We start from the raw sequence: 19,526 nt of genomic DNA on the forward strand, positions 1-19,526 counted from the left end.
TGCATCCCAGAGTAGAACCTGGTCTATTTCGTGTCATGCTCTATGTTAGCTTGGGAGGCTAATATTGTCAGTTCAGCATACTGACCACTTTGGTAGAGTCTGATCAATTTGTAATTTAATACTATTGCTGTCCTATTTGCTGGATACTCAGCCTGGATTTTTGAATGTGGGTATTTTGGAGAACTATAAATTTGCTTAGAATCTATAAAAGGCAAAAGTAGGCACTTTATAAAATCAAATATAAAGTTTATTTCCACAGAAAGCTGTATAAGTTAAGTATTCATAAAAATTAAGCGAAAAGGCTCTTGAAAAGTCACTAAACTTCAGTGCTAACTGAAAAAACCTTAAGGTTAAATTGTATTTTAAGTCAAAAAAACACATGTTTCAAAATAACTACATCCAGTGTTCTTTTAAAAAGACCATCTTTAAGAAAGGGCTACCAAAGCAGGCTGTTTCATGTCACATTGTTTGTACATACTGTTAGGACTTCATGAGGTGGTGGCTTCTGCCCCAGGTCTGATACTGATACCTAAACTTGTCCACATAAGCTTGAAAACATACTGAGTGATTCAAGTTGTAGTACTTAAAAGTTAACACGAGCTAAACCTGGAAGCAGATTTGTGATCCTTTAACAGTTTCTAACTGCTTATGTGTATTGGTGGAATCCATCTTCAATTTTTTCTCTCGTTTTTTCATTTTCCCTTTTGGTTTTCCTTTTTCTGGCCTGGGATCATTAATTCTTTGGGTACAATCAAAACACTTCCATCATGGGTACACTGAAGAGCATACTGGTTTGGACTGATTGGTCTACCTTGATCATCTCTTAACCTACTAAAAACATCACGATAGAGGTGGTGCAGTTTCTGTTTCATTATGTTTATAGCTTTGTGACACTGGGATTGCTCTCTTTTAAGGGTTTCCTTCTTTGCTTGCAAGCTACATACATCATCTTCGAGATTCAAAATTACATCCAGTTTACGCTTTCGGCAGTTCTGAGCAGCAACTTTATTTTTCCCTCTTCGTCTAATGTCACGGATGAGCGATAGTTGTAAATCTGTTAGATAGTGCCTGCTTAACATGCTGTTGAAAGAATCTACAGGCATGCAGATAATTTCATCCACAGAAAAAGGGATATGCAAAGCTTTAGCACGTCGTTCATCACGGCTTAAGTTTCTGTCTGTGTCATTCAAGTATCTACTTATTTTCTGTGACTTCCCAGGCCATGACAAAGATTCTGAAGTGGATTCTAGTGCACTTGGCTGTAAGTGGTAAGTGTGGTTATGTGATACGTATTGAAATGCAAGGTCCCCATGAAAATGACAATCACTCCTGTCATTCATGTGACAAAGCTTACTGGGCTCTGGACAGTATCCTCCTACAGCCCCTTCTAGGTCATGGTGGGAAAGGTCACTGCTAGAACCTGTAGCACCTTCACATATAGAGTGAGAAGAATTAGACTTCATAACAGAGGTGCTATTGTTACTTGAGAAGGAAAGCCCAGAATCATAACCTGGTTCTTCAAGCAGCCAAGAAACTTCCATTGGATCAAAACCTTCTGTGGCCAAAGACATTAAGTTTATCTCATCAAATATGTTTATGTCAAGGTCATACAGATGGTCTTGGCTTAGATTCCTCATCTGATTGTCAACAAACGGAAGAAATCCTGTCAAATTAGTTCCAGGAGAGGTCTGTTCAGTATGGGTAGTAGGAGAACATAACTGTAGAATTTGTTCTTGTGGCTGTGAAGTCCTTGCTACTGGATCCCTTCTAAATGTATTGTCAGAACATAGCAACATGGCCTCGTGGAGACTTACATCATGACTTACAGCTTGGCTAAAATTTACATTATAATGTGTGGGGGAATTCATGCCATCATTGATACTTCCCGGGAGAGAGGCAATATCTCCCAGTGAGACTCCCTGAAAAACGAAAGGAAAATGCTGTAAATACATGAACTATTTCAACACCAGTTCTAATACACAAAGCAGTATTTCTAGTTCTCTTTGTTACCTCCTCTATACAAATAAGGATATGCTGTTGGCTATGAATAACTTCCCTTAAATGCAGGCAACTGACTACACAGTGTGAACTCAAATGAGACTATGGTATAATGGGGGAAAGATTAGGTCTTTAAACATCACAGTAAATTTTTAAGTTGTCAATATAAAAGCTGGTCTTATATCTGATACTATCTTCCTGTTATTTATTACTTATCCTAGCTGTTGATAAGCTAAGCTAAATCCACCCTGTGGACTGTCATGGAACTACAGTGCTACCAGAAAGACTAAGGTGTGCCTTATTTTGTCAAGTATGTACTGTCACTGATTCAACATGGATTTTATGAATTTGATTATACCTTTGTGATTATTTGGAAGGGGGAACAATGTGTACAGAGGAGCCTGGTGAGCTACAGTCGATGGGGTTATAATGCACTAGGAACTATTAAGTACTAAAGCTGTATATCCCAGGTTAAAATGTTACATATACTCACAAAGAGGTCAGTGCAGATATTTTCCTGCAAGGATAAAAGCCAATTACCTCCAGTAGATTTTCAGGCTGCGATGAAAGCAATTGAAATAAGTCTTCCAGAGAGAAAAATGCATCGGTTCCATTTTGATATCTCTGTAGAAAAAGTCATTTAAAAGGTTAAAGTGCTTGCCTGGGACTTTTAGACTTAATCTAGAAAGGATAACCAAGTCATATCCAAGCTGAATTTTTATCTTTATTTTGGACTTTTTATATTCTTTCTTTAGTACTCAGTATTCAACAAGAACATTTAACTCAACAACTCCTCCATTCCTGCCCTAATCATTTTCCATCGATTTTTTTGGCTTGTATTCTTAGTTCCACATGATCTTGTCCCTCCCCAGCCAACCTTCCAGAGTGATTAGAGGATATTGGAATTTTCAAATACATATTTAAAGTTACCAAAGTTTTATCAACCTCTTTATTCACTATTGCTTCATCTCCTGTCTTCCTAAAGGGTTTAAGTTTCTTGTTGAAATAATTTGATAGTTTTTTAGATTGGCTTCATGAACTCCTTAGTCTTTGCAATTTGGAATTATTTTGCTTTCATGCTTAGGTCAGGCTTAATGTTTTCCCTCAGCACTGTCTTGTGGCATTTAGTTATAAAATGACAGACCTATAGTACACATAACTAACCTCCCCCCTCCCCCTTCAGTTCAGTTCAACTGTTCAATTGTGTCTGTCTCCTCGCAAGCCAGTGGACTGCAGCACGCCAGGCCTCCCTGTCCATCACCAACTCCCAGAGTTTACTTAGACTCATGTCCATTGAGTCGGTGATGCCATCCAACCATCTCATCCTCTGTCGTCCTCTTCTCCTCCCGCGTTCAGTCTTTCCCAGCATCAGGGTCTTTTCCAATGAGTCAGTTCTTCGCATCAGGTGGCCAAAGTACTGGAGTTTCAGCTTCAACATCAGTCCTTCCAATGAACACCCAGGACTGATCTCCTTTAGGATGGACTGGTTGGGTCTCCTTGGAATCCAAGGGACTCGCAAGAGTCTTCTACAACACCACAGTTCAAAAGCATCAATTCTTTGGCGATCAGCCTTCCTCATAGTCCAACTCTCACATCCATACATGACTACTGGAAAAATCATAGCTTTGACTAGATGGATACTTTGTTGACAAAGTAATGTCTCTGCTTTTTAATATGCTGTCTAGGTTGGTCATAACTTTTTCCAAGGAGCAGGCGTCTTTTAATTTCATGGCTGCAGTCACCATCTGCAGTGATTTTGGAGCCCCCAAAAGTCTGTCACTGTTTCCACTGTTTCCCTATTTGCCATGAAGTGATGGGACCAGATGCCATGATCTTAGTTTTCTGAATGTTGAGGTTTAAGCCAGCTTTTTTGTTCTCTCTTTCAAGAGGCTCTTTAGTTCTTCACTTTCTGCCATAAGGGTGGTATCATCTGCATATCTGAGGTTATTGATATTTCTCCCTGCAATCTTGATTCCAGCTTGTGCTTCTTCCAGCCCAGTGTTTCTCCTGATGTACTCTGCATATAAGTTAAATAAGCAGGGTAACAATATACAGCCTCGATGTACTCCTTTTCCTATTTGGAACCAGTCTGTTGTTCCATGTCCAGTTCTAACAGTGGCTTCCTGACCTGCATACAGGTTTCTCAAGAAGCAGGTCAGGTGGTCTCGTATTCCCATCTCTCAGAATTTTCCACAGTTGTGATCCACACAGTTAAAGGCTTTGATGCAATCAATAAAGCAGAAGTAGATGTTTTTCTGGAATTCTCTTGCTTTTTTGATGATCTAACGAATGTTGGCAATTTGATCTCTGGTTCCTCTGCCTTTTCTAATCCCAGCTTGAACATCTGGAAGTTCATGGTTCACATACTGTTGAAGCCTGGCTTGGAGAATTTTGTGCATTACTTTCCTAGCGTGTGAGATGAGTACAATTGTGCGGTAGTTTGCGCATTCTTCGGCATTGCCCTTTGGGGTTTGAATGAAAACTGACCTTTTCCAGTCCTGTGGCCACTGCTGAGTTTTCCAAATTTGCTGGCATGTTGAGTGCAGCACTTTCACAGCATCATCGTTTAGGATTTGAAATATCTCAGCTCAAATTCCATCTAGCTTTGTTCACAGTGATGCGTCCTAAGATCTGCTTGACTTCATACTCCAGGATGTCTGGCTTTAGATGAGTGATAACACGATTGTGGTTATCTAAGTCATGATTGGTCGTCTAGCTCAGACGGTAAAGCATCTGCCTACAATGCGGGAGACCCGGGTTTGATCCCTGGGTTGGGAAGATCCCCTGGAGAAAGAAATGGCAACCCACTCCAGTAATCATGCCTGGAAAATCCCATGGACTGAGGAACCTGGTAGGCTACAGTCCATGGGGTCACAAAGAGTCGGACAAGACTGAGTGACCTCACTTTTTCTGTGTATTCTTGCCATCTCATCTTAATATCGTCTGTTGCTGTTGGGTCCATACCATTTTTGTCCTTTATTGAGCCCATCTTTGCATGAAATGCTCCCTTGGTATCTCTGATTTTCTTGAAAAGATCTCTAGTCTTTCCCATTCTATTGTTTCCCTCTATTTGCATTGATCTCTGAGGAAGGCTTTCTTATCTCTCCTTGCTATTCTTTGGAACTCTGCATTCAAATGGGTATAATCCTTTCTTTTATCCTTTGCCTTTCGTGTCTCTTTTCTCAGCTATTTGTAAGGCCTCCTCAGACAAACTTTTTACTTTTCTTGGGGATGGTCTTGCTCACTGCAAGACCTACACAGTGTCATGAACCTCCATCCATAGTTCTTCAGGCAGTCTTATCAGATCTAATCCCTTGAATCTATTTGTCATTTCCACTGTACAATCATAAGGGGTTTGATTTAGGTCATACCTGAATGGTCTAGTGGTTTTCCCTACTTTCTTCAATTTCAGTCTGAATTTGGCAATAAGGAGTTCATGATCTGAGCCACAGTCAGCTCCCAGTGTTGTTTTTGCGGACTGTATAGAGCTTCTCCATCTTTGGCTGCAAAGAATATAATCCGTCTGATTTCGGTGTTGACCATCTGGTGATGTCCATGTGTAGAGTCTTCTCATGTTGGAAGAGGGTGTTTGCTATGACCAGTGCATTCTCTTGGCAGAACTCTATTAGCCTTTGCCCTGCTTCATTCTGTACTCCATGGCCAAATTTGCTTGTTACTCCAGGTATTTCTTGACTTCCTACTTTTGAATTCCTGTCCCCTATAATGAAAAGGACATCTTTTTTTGGGAGGGAGGGGGATTAGTTCTAGAAGGTCTTGCAGGTCTTTATAGAACCGTTCAGCTGCTTTAGCATTACTGGTTGGAGCACAGACTTGGATCACTGTGATATTGAATGGTTTGTCTTGGAAATGAACGGAGATCGTTTTGAGGTCGTTTTTGAGATTGCATCCATGTACTACATTTCAGACTCTTGTTGACTATGATGGCTACTCCATTTCTTCTAATGATTCTTGCCCACAGTAGTAGATATAATGGTCAGTTGAGTTAAATTCACCCATTTCCCCCCTTGGGTAGTTTTATTTTCTTAGTTTTTGTTGCCCTGTCATTTCACTGTGTTAGGTCTGGAACTTAATCTTTTATTTACTCTGCTTGGGATTCTGTGTGTCCCTTTAATCTTGAGTCATAAGATCATTTTGGAAATATTTTGACATAAACTTTGAATATTGCTTCTTCATACTTCCCAGTCTCTCCTAGGACTCCTATTAGGAGTAATTTAGATTTTCTTTTTCTATCATTGTCTCTTCTTTTTAATGCAAAAGCTCATCTTTGAGAGCTGTTTTCTATAGGAATGCCACATTGTACCAAGTGTTTACCAACTCAGTTTTATATTTTTCTCTTCAAGGACCAGTTTTTCTATCATTTTCTACACCTTTTCTTGACTCAGGATTCCTGACAGTGATGGTAGTCTGAATCCACACCACTTGGTGTTCTGATTTCTAAAAGTTGGATCGACAGCTTCCTTGCTCTGTCTCCTAGCTCATGGCTAGAAGTGTCCTAGCTGTCATTTCCTAAACTAGAAGAGCCTTTAAACATTGAGCTTTAAAATAGGGAACTCAGGTACCCACAGGCATGGACTGGAGATCTACTCAACCTCAGCCTCTGTCATGGCATCTGGATATCTTCAGCTTTTGTGCCTCATCCAGGATTTCTATCTGGTGTGTCAAAGGGGTGTCTTTACATGTTAGTAAATTCACATTGTGACTTGTGCTGTGTGTAACTCCCACCCATAACTTTTTACTCTAGGGTTTTCTTTTTTTAAGATTCAGATCAGCTGGACTGATTTTGTGGTGGTGGTGGTCACTCACTCGGTCATGTCTTGACTCTTTGTGACCCCATGGACTGCAGCACGCCAGGCCTCCCGGCCCATTGCCAACTCCCAGAGTTTACTCGAACTCATGTCTATTGAATCAATGATGTCATCCAACTAATTCATCCTCTCTTGTCTCCTTCTCCTCCTGCCTTCACTCTTTCCCAGCATCAGGGTCTTTTCCAGTGAGTCAGTTCTTTGCATCAGGTGGCCAAAGTGTTGGAGCTTCAGCATCAGTCCTTCCAATGAATATTCAGGACTGATCTCCTTTAGGATGGACTGGTTGGATCTCCTTGCAGTCCACGGGACTCACAAGAGTCTTCTCCAACACCACAGTTCAAAAGCATAAGTTTTTTGGTACTCAGCCTTCTTCATGGTCCAACTCTCACATCCATACATGACTACTGGAAAAACCATAGTTTTGACTAGACAGCCCTTTGCTGGCAAAGTAATGTCTCTACTTTTTAATACGTGGTCTAGGTTTGTCATAGCTTTTCTTCCAAGGAGCAAGCGTCTTTTGATTTTGTGTATGTGGTACAAATACTTGGGGTTTGCCATGTTCTCAAGGCTTTCTGTGTCTATTTCTTTGGATGTTATGAGACATTTAAGATAAGCTGGTGTATAGTATTTCTTGTTCTTTAACTGGAAATTATGCATCCTTAGTGGGTAGTAAACTTCACCAGTTGGTGAAGATTTTAAATTATATTCTAAATGATACCAAGAAAGATCCTAAGACGTTTCAGAAACTTGATTCATTCGTCCTGGCCAACCATTGACCAAAATTTGCCTGATGGTCACAAGTGTGTGAGAATGGGTAACAGCACAAATCTATATTCATTCCCGCAAAAACAGCCCTTAATTATGGGTAAATAACACTTTGCAGAAAAGAAAGCCTTAACATTTAAAACATGGAAATACGGGTATGAAGATCATTCTCTTTAAAATGAATTATGGACTGATCCTTCAGGCCTTTCAAAGATATGTCTCATTAGATCTTTTTTACCTGTTTCTTCCTCTTCAGTGCCCCTGTCGATGGAGGCTGAGGAGCTAACTGCTTACAACCAGCATTCTGGTTGACTCCGCAAGAGATGGGGAGATGGAAGGAAGAAGTGACAGGGTCCCTTAGACACCTGTTACCTCACTCTTATAACCACATTACCACCTCTTATGTCCACTCTCACTGAGCTGTGTTTTTCCCCAGGCTCCTTTATGCTCTGAGGGTGGTTTTGGGTTCAGGTAGTTGCTTGTCTACGGGGTCTCCCTATTTCTTGGTATTGCCCTTAAGCCTGCCCTTATTTCCATTACAAAGAAAATCCCATCAGTTCTCTTCAGAATCCCATCGGCTTGTACCTTTTACTTGAGGGCCTAAACTCTGGACTACATGACTGTAGTCCTAAATCTTCACATAAAATTCCTCCTTCCTAATCAGTTCCATTTTTGGCCAAGAATTCACTGCATTTTGAACAGAGATCACTAGGAATGTTTCATTTTCTACCTTTAAAAACGTGCAACAATACATAAATTCAACTTGTCTTTAGAGAGAAGAACGTATTTTCAAACCAGTTAACCTGTATATATTTGTGTATTTAGTTTTTATTAATAGCAGTCTAGGCTTGCAGTGGAGCTAGAAGGAAGTCACTGTTAATGAATGAGTAAATTATGTTGGTCATCCTAAATATTCTCAAATGCCAGTGATTCACTGTGGTCATGGATAACTCCTTTCTGCTTTATCGTTAGAAGCTCCTACAAGAAGTGTAATTTATTTATTTTTTTAAGAAGTGTAATTTAAACACTGGCGTAAAACAGAAACATGGACCTACAAAAGAGCTGAGTCTGATAATTAAGAACCAAGGCACAAATGCCACACTCTTAAGTGATTGTGTTTCTAGACAGTTTTGTCCAAACTGATGTCTGTCTGCAGTGAAATATTTTAAATTCTCCAAGGAAGCTCCCTAATTCATCTATCACTTCAATGAGTGCCTGTTACCTAGCAGTGAGTGAGTTACTATAGGCAGTTCAAAAAAAGTAGAAAATAAGGTCCTACTTTTCTGGGAAGCTTTGTGAAGGGGTATAATTGCAAAGACATACCCAGGAAAAAAATGAATCAACAGCATAAATCTATACACAATGAAGTGGCAGTAAGACTGGTTTAAGAACATTTTTTGCCTCAAAAAAGATGGCTTGTGAGGCACTCAGTGAAGTGACCTGAAATGTCTCCTTCAAAACAGACATGATTATTTCAGCACTCACTGGCACTGATGTGACAGTTCTCTGGCATTTGTGTGTGTGTGTGCATAAGGAGGTGGTAAAGCCATAGCAAGGTACATGAATTACAAAGGAACACAAGGCCTGGGGAGAATACCAGTGGGTAAAAGCGGAGGCAGCTGGGCATACGTCTGCATGTCACAGTGAAATGCCAGGCTGCAGTGGGATCTCTTTTAACTAGCTCATAAAAGGGTTGAGTAGCCTGAGGTAAAGTGAAAATGGGAAGGGGTTCCTTGGGGTGAACCACATCTTCTAAAGACTAGCAAAAAAGGACTCAAAGAGACCTCTTAGAAACATGGTTTGTTTAGGGAACACAACAGATGAGCATCCAGAGCTTGCCTGAAAAATATGGGCAAGAGGCCAAGCATGGGCTGCAGCTAGAGAAATGATTGACAAAGGAGGTGAGGTGCAGGTTTCCAGGACCAGCAGGTGCTTGAGAGGCCACTTGGAGGTGGAGGTGCACGTGTCCTTGAGAAGGACAGTGAGAGACTCCCGGCTGCAGGGGACTCCTGTAGGGGTCTCCAAAGAACCTGCAAAATGAAAGTGCCTAACCAACAGAGCAGTGGTTTTAAATACATTCTACAGTCCAGGGAAACCAGTTTCAGACTGGCAACAGTCAAGGAACATCTTTTCTGAGCTCTTAGCACCCATCACACCCTCAGCTTCAGAGAAGATGGCTGAACAAACAAGGGAAGAAGAACTGGAGAAACCCAAGAAGCTGGCCACACACACCCTTTTCCACCCCGCCAGGCTTTGAGGCTGCAGCAGGGATAGGAATGGAGAAACTACAGACTTGTTGAGAATTTACACTGGTTTGGTCTACCAGCTGCTGCACTGGGATGAGCAGAGAGGTTTTTGGTCTGATTATCTAGCATAGGGCCTGTCCTAGATTTCACCCAGCATGCAGGGAAGAACTAGTTCCCCAAAACAGGTTAGAACAGGCTGGAGGGGCGGGGGAGTGGTGAGTGGGCAGAGGGAGCAGAACTGTTTTCAGACTTCATTCTGTCAATCATGTTATGTTCAGGGTGATGTTAGAAAGTCAAGGTTACAGTGATGATGGGCTGCCTGAGAAGGGCCAAGGCATAGTACTCTCTACCCTCCATGGGTGTTCAAGGCACAGCCCCAAATTCCACCTGGGGCAATGCAGGGCTGGGAGCCCCTTCAGGGCAAGACCTGCAAGGGTGCCACCTTCAGGGGAAGTACCAAGTGATTAAAGGCCTGTGGAATTACAGACCTGTCTGGACCACTGCTGAGTAGAACCCAGATTAGGTCCCATGCTAAAGAAGAAGGAGTTCAGCCTGGCTCCTGGAGTTCACCTTTCTCCAACTCTCTCCACTACTCACGAGTGTGGTTATTAGTTGCAAGGAGTCAATGATGCTATCAGACTCCAGCTAGGCCAAAGATGCAAAATGGGCTCATGGATGCCCAGTGAGCATGATGCACCAGGAGACTGAGCGAGAATGTGAGCCCAAGTTCCAACCGGATTGAGGGTGATGTCCCTGTAGGGTCCTCTCCTCACTTTCCCAGAACTAGCCAACCTGTCTACTACTTCTGAAAGTGGCTGGTTTTGATTGAGGATTCCTGGGTTCAGGATGCCAGCCATCTCTACATCCTTTGCAAACACAACAAAACCTGCTGGCGAGTTTCTGGATGGGTGTGTGTGAGTTTAACCAGATATAATGGTTTATGGCTGATTCGTTTGTAAACCAAATAACCACATCCATAATTTTAAAAAATAGGTATTTTCATATATCACATTTACTTCTAGTAAGGCACACATATATAAAATCCATTCTCAACACAAATTGTCAAGTCATAAAATCTACCTTAAAGCCAAAATAGTATGGTTGGAATATTCCGACATGCTTACCTCACTTCTAGATTCAGTGGTTTTTTCTGCCTCCCAGGCAGGCTTATCTGCTACTTTACTTTCATCTTCATTCTTCTCCTGTAGTGATTTTTCCATTTGGGTTGATGATCTTTGCTCATTTTCTTCATGCTGGGGACTGTGACCCACACCTTTTAATACCTCATTCTCCTATAAAAAGGACCGACCCCAAAATGTGCTAAGTACAATCCACATTTCATCAAATAAGTAAAATCTTTAAAACTGTTTTATACTTACTGCTCAGTGATCAGGAAAACCCAAGTCGAAAGCTAAGACTGACATTTCATTATTTTGGTATCAAAGAAACATTTTAATTCTGAAACAAAGGTCAGTTTTGTGTCCTGTCCTTTTCAAAAACTCAGTGAGACAGGCTGTTCTAATCTGGATAATGTAAATTATTTGCATTTATAAACCCCCTGACTTCAGGGAGGTTAAAGAGAGTTGATTTCATTTTATACAGTTCTATACTGTTTGAATGTTTTACCACAAACATGTATTTCTTTTACAATCAAGAAAAAGGTAAATAAATATTTATTTTGAAAAAAAGTTAATGATAAAGCTTAAACTAACATCTCCATTGATATTTTCAACTATGCTTATTTATACAGATGAGTCCTTCACCTTTATCTTAGGAGACAGATAATTAAAAGGCTAGAGAATTCTTCTGAACATTCAGACAGTTGCCATTTAGCATATAATATATATTCTGATACTTCCAATTATATTAAAACTTCTCTGTATACTGTTTCCCCACTAACATAACATCAAGGCCTCTTAAATTATTCCCAAGGATCTGTTTTTAATTTTGGTCTTCCAGCAACAAAACACACTGGAATAACTCAAGGACAGCATTACTGCCCCCTACTTTAAATCATAGGAATGTTTATCTTTAAAAAGAAAATAAAAGTCAAAGAAATGTAAATACACAGATGCTAAAACAAGGAGAGAAATCAAACAAAGCAAGAGCAGAAGAAAAAGGAGGCTAATGTGCTGATGGCCCTCTTGGTTTTACTTGCTTCTCTGTTCACTGTACCAAATTCTTGACACTGTGGATGTTGGTCTTCCTACCTCAATGATCTCTTATTCACGTCCTCCATCACAAGCAGCTCATGTGCTTGAAAACATTGCTTCTGCTACCCTATCCTCTTGTCTGCATCAACAATACTTCCTTGTCTATTGGATAATTCCCGCCAGCCTTCCAACACACAGTATCTAAGACCTACATCCGCTGGATCATCGAAAAAGCAAGAGTTTCAGAAAAACATCTGCTTTATTGACTGTGCCAAAGCCTTTGACTGTGGGGATCAGAACAAACTCTGGAAAATTCTGAAAGAGATGGGAATACCAGACCACCTGACCTGCCTCTTGAGAAATCTGTATGCAGGTCAGGAAGCAATAGTTAGAAAGGGACATGGAACAGCAGACTGGTTCCAAATAGAGAAAGGAGTACATCAAGGCTATATATTGTCACCCTGCTTATTTAACTTATATGCAGAGTACATCATGAGAAATGCCAGGCTGGATGAAACACAAGCTGGAATCAAGATTGTCAGGAGAAATATCAATAACCTCAGATACACAGATGACACCACCCTTATGGCAGAAAGTGAAGAAGAACTAAAGAGCCTCTTGATGAAAGTGAAAGAGGAGAGTGAAAAAGTTGGCTTAAAGCTCAACATAGAAAACTAATATAATGGCATCCGGTCCCATCACTTCATGGCAAATAGATGAAGAAACAGTGGAAACAGTGACAGACTTTATTTTCTTGGGCTCCAGAATCACTGCAGATGGTGACAGCAGCCATGAAATTAAAAGACACTTGCTCCTTGGATGGAAAGTTACGACCAACCTAGACAGCATATTAAAAAGCAGAGACATTACTTTGCCAACAAAGGTCCATCTAGTTAAAGCTATTGGTTTTTCCAGTACTCATGTACAGATGTGAGAGTTGGACTATAAAGAAAGCTGAACATCGAAGAATTGATACTTTTGAACTGTGGTGTTGGAGAAGACTCTTGAGAGTCCCTTGGACTGCAAGGAGATCCAACCAGTCCATCCTAAAGGAAATCAGTCCTGAATATTCATTGGAGGGACTGATGCTGAAACTGAAACTCCCAATACTTTGGCCACCTGATGCTTAGTACTGACTCATTTGAAAAGACCCTGATGCTGGGAAGACTGAAGGTGGAAGGAGAAGGGGACGACAGAGGATGAGATGGTTGGATGGCATCACTGACTCAATGGACATGAGTTTGAGTAAACTCTGGGAGTTGGCAATGGGCTGGGAGGCCTGGCGTGCTGCAGTCCATGGGCTTGCAAAGAGTTGGACATGACTAAGCGACTGAATTGAAGATGTTATTGTATTTATTTGTTGTCTAATCTGTCCCACTAGAATGCAAGTTTCCCGAGGGCAGGGACTCTGCTCAATTCCTGCTGTATGCCCTCTGCCTACACCACAGCCTGGCACACAGCAGACCCTTAATAATAGTTGCTGAACAGATGAACTCCTAGATACAACATCCTAAGAGTTTGTATGTGATTTCTGATGAGATTCCATAGTCTTGCTCTTTTCTGCAACTGAAACACTGATTCCCATCTAAATTCAGGGAAGAAGGGAAAAGATAAGACTGGTCAACACTCTTTTAACCTCAATCTTTTGCCAAGAGAAGGTTTCTTTTGTTAAGCATTAAGAGAATCTAATTCAAAATTCTAGATTCCTGAGGCAGTTAACTTTGTTTACAAATAAATTTGCTGCTGGTGGGCATAGGAGCTTCTAACCTCTAAATCACAAGATCTGTTTTAGAACTATGAAGCAAGGTCCCCTTAGTCTGTAATATCAGAATAAATACAACACATGTAGAGAGACACATAAACTTGCAAACATGAGAATGTTATCTATAACAATACATAAATAAACAATAAGAGGAAACCAGTGGCTAATACCTAACCAGATCAAGCCCATAAGGAAACTTTCAGAGTGTATGAGTTTGGTAACAAAAGTCTGTAAGATGGCCTGCCTTAAAACTTGGGAGAAGAATGGAAGATAGAGAAATTCTGTATGACCACAAATCACATGACAAGAAAATAGGTTAAAAATCCTATTATATCATATAACAATGGATCATAACTCAATAAATGTGTTAAAGGACCAACGAGTTCATTTCAGTATAAACAAGTAAATGAGGAGAAAGGGAAATATCTCCCTTACAGTAGAATGCAACTAATAAATATAGAAGGAGAATGATGGAGTTAGAAAATCATGAAAGAATGCTGAAACTAGGGAGTAAAAACTTGATGAAAAATAAAAATACTTAAGTAGCCTCAAAGTATCACCCCAGATTACTTTTTAATTACAAAGAGAAAAATAATAACCCTTCAGGAGAAACCTGGCAAACACCATCTAAATCAAGTGGTCAAATGTTATGCAGCAGCCTGGATGGGGGCACGGGGCATTTGGGGGAAGAATGTATGTGTATGGCTGAGTCCCTGTGCTGTTTATCTGAAACTATCACAACATTGTTAATTGGCTGCACCCCAACACAAAATAAGTTCAAAAAAAAAATAAACCAGTGGTCAAATCTATCATCACCATATGGCGATAAACCAAGATGCCTCCTGACACAGTATGAAGGATAATACAATACCATTTCTGTGGTGTTCATAATCTCAATGTAATGAGGAAACATCAGACAAATCAAAATTGGGAGCCACTTTACAAAAAACTGGTTGATATTCTTCCAAAATCTAAAGGTCAAGAACTGAAAGAACTTTTCCATATTAAAGGTGATTTAAGAGATTTGACAAGTAAATGCAACGTGTGCTCCTGGGTTAGACACAGACCCAGGAGAAAAAGTAGTTACACAGGATATTACTGGGGCAATAGATAAAATTTGAGTATGGATAATAGATTATAGTCTTACATTCATGTTAAATTTTCCTGATTCTGGTTAACTGGTTATAGATCATACTAGGAAGTACTATACGTAATGGCTGCAATTCATTCTTAGATGTTTCAAAATGAAAGAACTGTATGTGTATATAGATGTAATTATAAACAGGTAACTCAAATGGGGCCAAATGTAAACAACATGCAAATCTGAGTAAAGGATATATACTACTCTCACACTTTTTTTAAAGTTTGAAATTATATCTAACTAAAGTTATCCCCTAAAATTCCTACATGGCAAAATCATTTTGTCCAAGGCAACCACAGGAGGTAGTCTCAGAAAAACTATTCTTCCATTATAATTCCTGTTAATCTGTATTTTCCCCCCCAAAGTATATACAGTCATGTTGACTGCTTTACTAATTCTTTTTCACCTCTTCCTTCTCATGATTTAAATTTATTTCATTTTCCTTTCTAATTGCTTTGCTCATGCTTTCAGAATAGTGCTCAATAATGATGATGATATCTGATGGAAAGGAAAACAGTGTCGTCCCTCCACTCTCAATGGTCTGCTACTTCACTTCTGGCACCAGACGTGTGGGCTTTTCACACACCTGGCAGTTCTGTGACACCACCTGCGTGTTCTATAACTTAATTCAGTTCTGACACTATCTACCTAGAGGTAGCATCAGATCCCACATGTCAGAGGCTCAGTCTCAAAACTGCTACCTCTCCCTCCAGAGGTCAGTTCCAAGTCCAGGTGGTCACCTGTGCGTCCCACCAAGTGCCTATAAATTAAAGGTCCCCCCCCCATAACCCTCCTCCTCCTCTGGTGTGATTAGTTTGCTAGAGTGGCTCACAGATCTCAGGAAAACATTTAACTCACTAGATTACCATTTTATTACAAAAGGACACAACTCAGAAAGAAACATGCCTGAAGGCAAGGACTGTGGGAAGGTCACAAACTGGCACGCCTGCGCCACTCTCCCAGCACCACCATGGGGTCACCACACTGGAAGACCTCCAAGGCCCTCCCTCTGGCTTTTTATGGAGGCATCACTACACAAGCATGGTTGATCGATCACTGGCTGTTAGTGACAAAACGCAATCTACAGCTGCTCTCCCTTCCCCAGAGGTCTGGTGGGGGGAGGGGGTGGGTTAAAGTTCTAATCCTCTCATCATGTGGTTGGTTCCTCTGGCAACCAGCCCCCATCTTTAGGGGGCTCTCCCAAAGCTACCTCATCAACAGAATGAAGAGACTTCCCTGGGGGTCCAGTGGCTAACACTCCACAATCCCAATGCAAGGGGCTCAGGTTCAATCTATGGTCAGGGAACTAGATCCCATATGCTGCAATTAAGACTGGCACAGTGCTCGCTTCGGCAGCACATATACTAAAAAAAAAGACCTGGCACAGCCAAATAAATAAATATTAAAAAAACAAAAAACAACCCATAAGTCAGGTGTGGTTAGAAGGGGCATGTTATAAATGGGAAAAGCTTCCTTTCACCTTCAGGGCTCAAGAACTATTTCAGGAACTGAGGACTGAGAGACCAAATATTATAACAAAAGATGCTCCCGTTGCTCTCATGTTTAGGAAATTCCAAGGTCTTTGGGAACTCTGCCACATAGGGGTCGGGGGGTGGGGGCAGATGAGGACTAAATACGTATCACATCACATTATCACACCTGCCATTCTTATTTTTTATTCATGTTTCATCAATAAAGATATCACACAGCTTTCCTTATTCATTCACTCATTCAATCAATACATATTAAATGCCCAATAGTATACTGGATGCTGGGGATACAACAGTGGGAAAAAAGTCTAGATTGTCTCTTCAGAGCTTACATTTGAAGGGAGAGGAAGCCCAAAATACAAGTGAACTAAGAAAATTACTGCAAGTTATGGCAAGTGAAAGAAAAAAAGGGGGGGGGGCACCTTTAGAAAGACTGGTTAGGGAAGACCTCTCAAGGGAGTGATATTTTAGCTGAGATCTAAAAAGAGAAAGAGTGGTGTACAGAGGAGAGAAACCAATACATTCCTGTTACCACAATGGATTTGATCAGGTTCTTAATGATGGATATTTGTCTCCAATCATTTCTTAAAAAGAATGAAAATGTCTTTATGCATACTTCTTTGCACACATGTGTTAAGTAAAATAAATTCCTAGAATGTATGCTAGGTCAACAGATACATGCATTTTTTTATTTGATGGATTCTAACCAATGGCTCTCTGAAAATGTTTGTGGTAATTAACTTAGACTCCTACCAGTAAACGTGCCAATGTGATAGATGAAAACTGGCATCTTGCTGTAGTTTTAATTTCTATTTCTCTTCTTATGAGTGAGGTTGAACAGCTTTCACAAGTTTAAAAGCATTTGTATTTCCTTTTCTGTGAACTCTTTGTGGTCTGTCCATTTTTCTTCTGGGGTCTTTTCTACTGGGGTCTACTACTGAATAGTAGTGGCATTTTTACTTACCTTCTCCCATTCAGTCTCCGATCAGTGTATGTATGAAACAAGTGGCGACTATGAAGACAGTAGGGGAAGAGTCCTAGACAGGAGTCGGGGAGACTCGAGACATGAGAGAAAGCCTGAATTCCCCTAAGGACAGAGGCATGTGGAGCAAAAGGGCCAAGGCAGGAAAAGTCACAGTTAGAGTAGGAATCTGAGCTACAGTTATTTCTTCTTCGTCTGCAACCACAGAGAAAATCCAAGAGTGGAAGTGGGGAGACCAGTTAGGAGATTACTACAATAATTAATTGACAGTAGGTAACAGTCTTCCCAGATGGCCTAGTGGTAAAGAATCTGCTGGCCAATGCAGGAGACATAAGAGACCCGGGTTGGATCCCTGGGTTGGGAAGATTCCCTGGAGAAAGGTATGGCAACCCACTCCAATCTTCTTATCTGGAGAATCCCATGGTCAGAGGAGCCTGGCGGGCTATAGTCCATGGGGTTGCAGAGAGCCGGACATGACTGAAGTGACTTTAGCAGACACACACAGAAATAGCAGTCTGGAAAAAGGGGGTGGTGACAGAGAAGCAGAAGAATCCACGATACACCGTGGAAAATGAGAGAGGGCTTGCTGATGGGCTGGAAACGGGAGATCAAGGAAAGGGAAGAAAATTCAGAATGACTCCTAGATTTCCGGCTTGAATAAAGATGGTGGATAGTTACAAACAGAACCATTAAAAAGGGAAACTGAGAGGTCTTCCATTTTTGAAATGTCAAATTTGAGACGTAAAAAGTCAAGCCGAAATATCTATTACACTACTGAGATGAGAATCTGGAATTTAGAGCAAAGGTTTGAACTGGAAGTAAAAACTGGGAACACATCAACATAAACACACACACAGGGACTAGTGAGATTCCAACAAGTGAGCACAAAGCAAGAAGGGGCTCACGACAGGGTTGTGCGGGACTGAAACATTCAGAGGTCAAGCAGAAAAGCTGGTGAGAAAAGACTGAAGAAGACAAGAATTGAGTTGCAGGGGAAGACAGAACAGAATAGCAGTGTCTCAGAATCCAAAACTGTTTCAATAAGAATGGAGTGGTTGATTGTGTTGAGTGCTGCTTGGAGGTTGCACATAGTAAGGACAGAAAAGTATCCCATGGATTTGGCAATAAGAAAGCAGTGGGTGGCCTTCGAGAAAAATTTAGGGTAGAAGCCCAATGATACTGTGTTGAAAAGTAAATGGGAGAATACAAATTGGAAACAGTATACAGACCATTCTTTCAAGAATTTTGGCTATGAAGTGAGTTGGGAAGTGGGTCAGAGCAATATTTTAAAGATGAGATGCTAGAATATGTTTGTAAGGCAATGACAGGGAAGAAAGGATAACTTTCAGAAAGCTGTAGATAAAGATTCCAAAGGACAAATGGCAGGACTGAGTTTGAAAGAAAGAAAAATAAAGTCTTCATTTCAGGATAAGGAGTAGAAAGTGGATACAAGACTGTATCTGAGGTTTTGGTAGTATGAAGCTCTATCCTTATTTCTGAAGGGCATTTTTAAAAGTAGAAATGGATACTGAATATTAAGGTGTTTCAAAAATATCCACAACTTATATATAACACTCTTTTCTTCTTCTTCAAGAAGTAAAGATGAATCCCCCTCCTGAGTTGGGGCCAGACCTAATGAGTAGTTTGTGACAAAAGGAGTATTATTAGGTGGGTGTAATGGTTCAGCCCTGTGGCTTCCTCTTTGCTCTCCTCTGATCACTTGTCCCAGTGAAAGCCAGCACTCATGTTGCAAGGACATTCAAGCTTTCTATGGAGAGGCCTCGGCCTCTCCAACTCTACTTGGCATAGAGTTGCGGCCTCCTGACCACAATTGTCAGAGGTCCACCTCGGAACTGGATCTTTCAGCCCCAGTTCAGCCTTCGGATAAATGCACTCCAATCACCATCTTCACTACAGCCTCTGGAAACCAGGAAGGAGAACCACCCAGCTAAGCCACTCCCGAATTTCTGACTCACATAATAAATGGGATAATAAATATGGTATTAAGTCATTAAGTTTTGGAACAATGTGCTCTGCAGCAATGGATAATTAATACATCCATTTAAAAAAATGCTTTATGCACCTATATTTCTGTGTAACTTGCTAACATTTTATCTAATGTTTTGCAGGAATATGCATAAGAGTAATTCCTGGATTCTTTCT

General features: G+C 40.7%; 1 protein-coding gene across 1 annotated transcript in view; it reads right to left on the bottom strand.

The window, feature by feature from the left end:
• Positions 1-225: 225 nt before the first annotated feature.
• The window catches only part of NFE2L3 (NFE2 like bZIP transcription factor 3), a 31,715-nt gene continuing 12,414 nt past the window's right edge, over positions 226-19,526 (bottom strand). Inside the window, exons 2-4 of the mRNA XM_061165485.1 lie at positions 10,960-11,127; positions 2,539-2,622; positions 226-1,919 (exon numbers count right to left, since the gene is read on the bottom strand). Of these exons, the coding sequence (XP_061021468.1) occupies positions 693-1,919; positions 2,539-2,622; positions 10,960-11,127 (1,479 nt within the window). The 3' untranslated portion in view covers positions 226-692. The remainder of the gene's footprint in view (positions 1,920-2,538; positions 2,623-10,959; positions 11,128-19,526) is intronic.

This window comes from Dama dama, chromosome 18 (assembly GCF_033118175.1).
Source record: "Dama dama isolate Ldn47 chromosome 18, ASM3311817v1, whole genome shotgun sequence".
Lineage (NCBI taxonomy): Eukaryota > Metazoa > Chordata > Mammalia > Artiodactyla > Cervidae > Dama > Dama dama.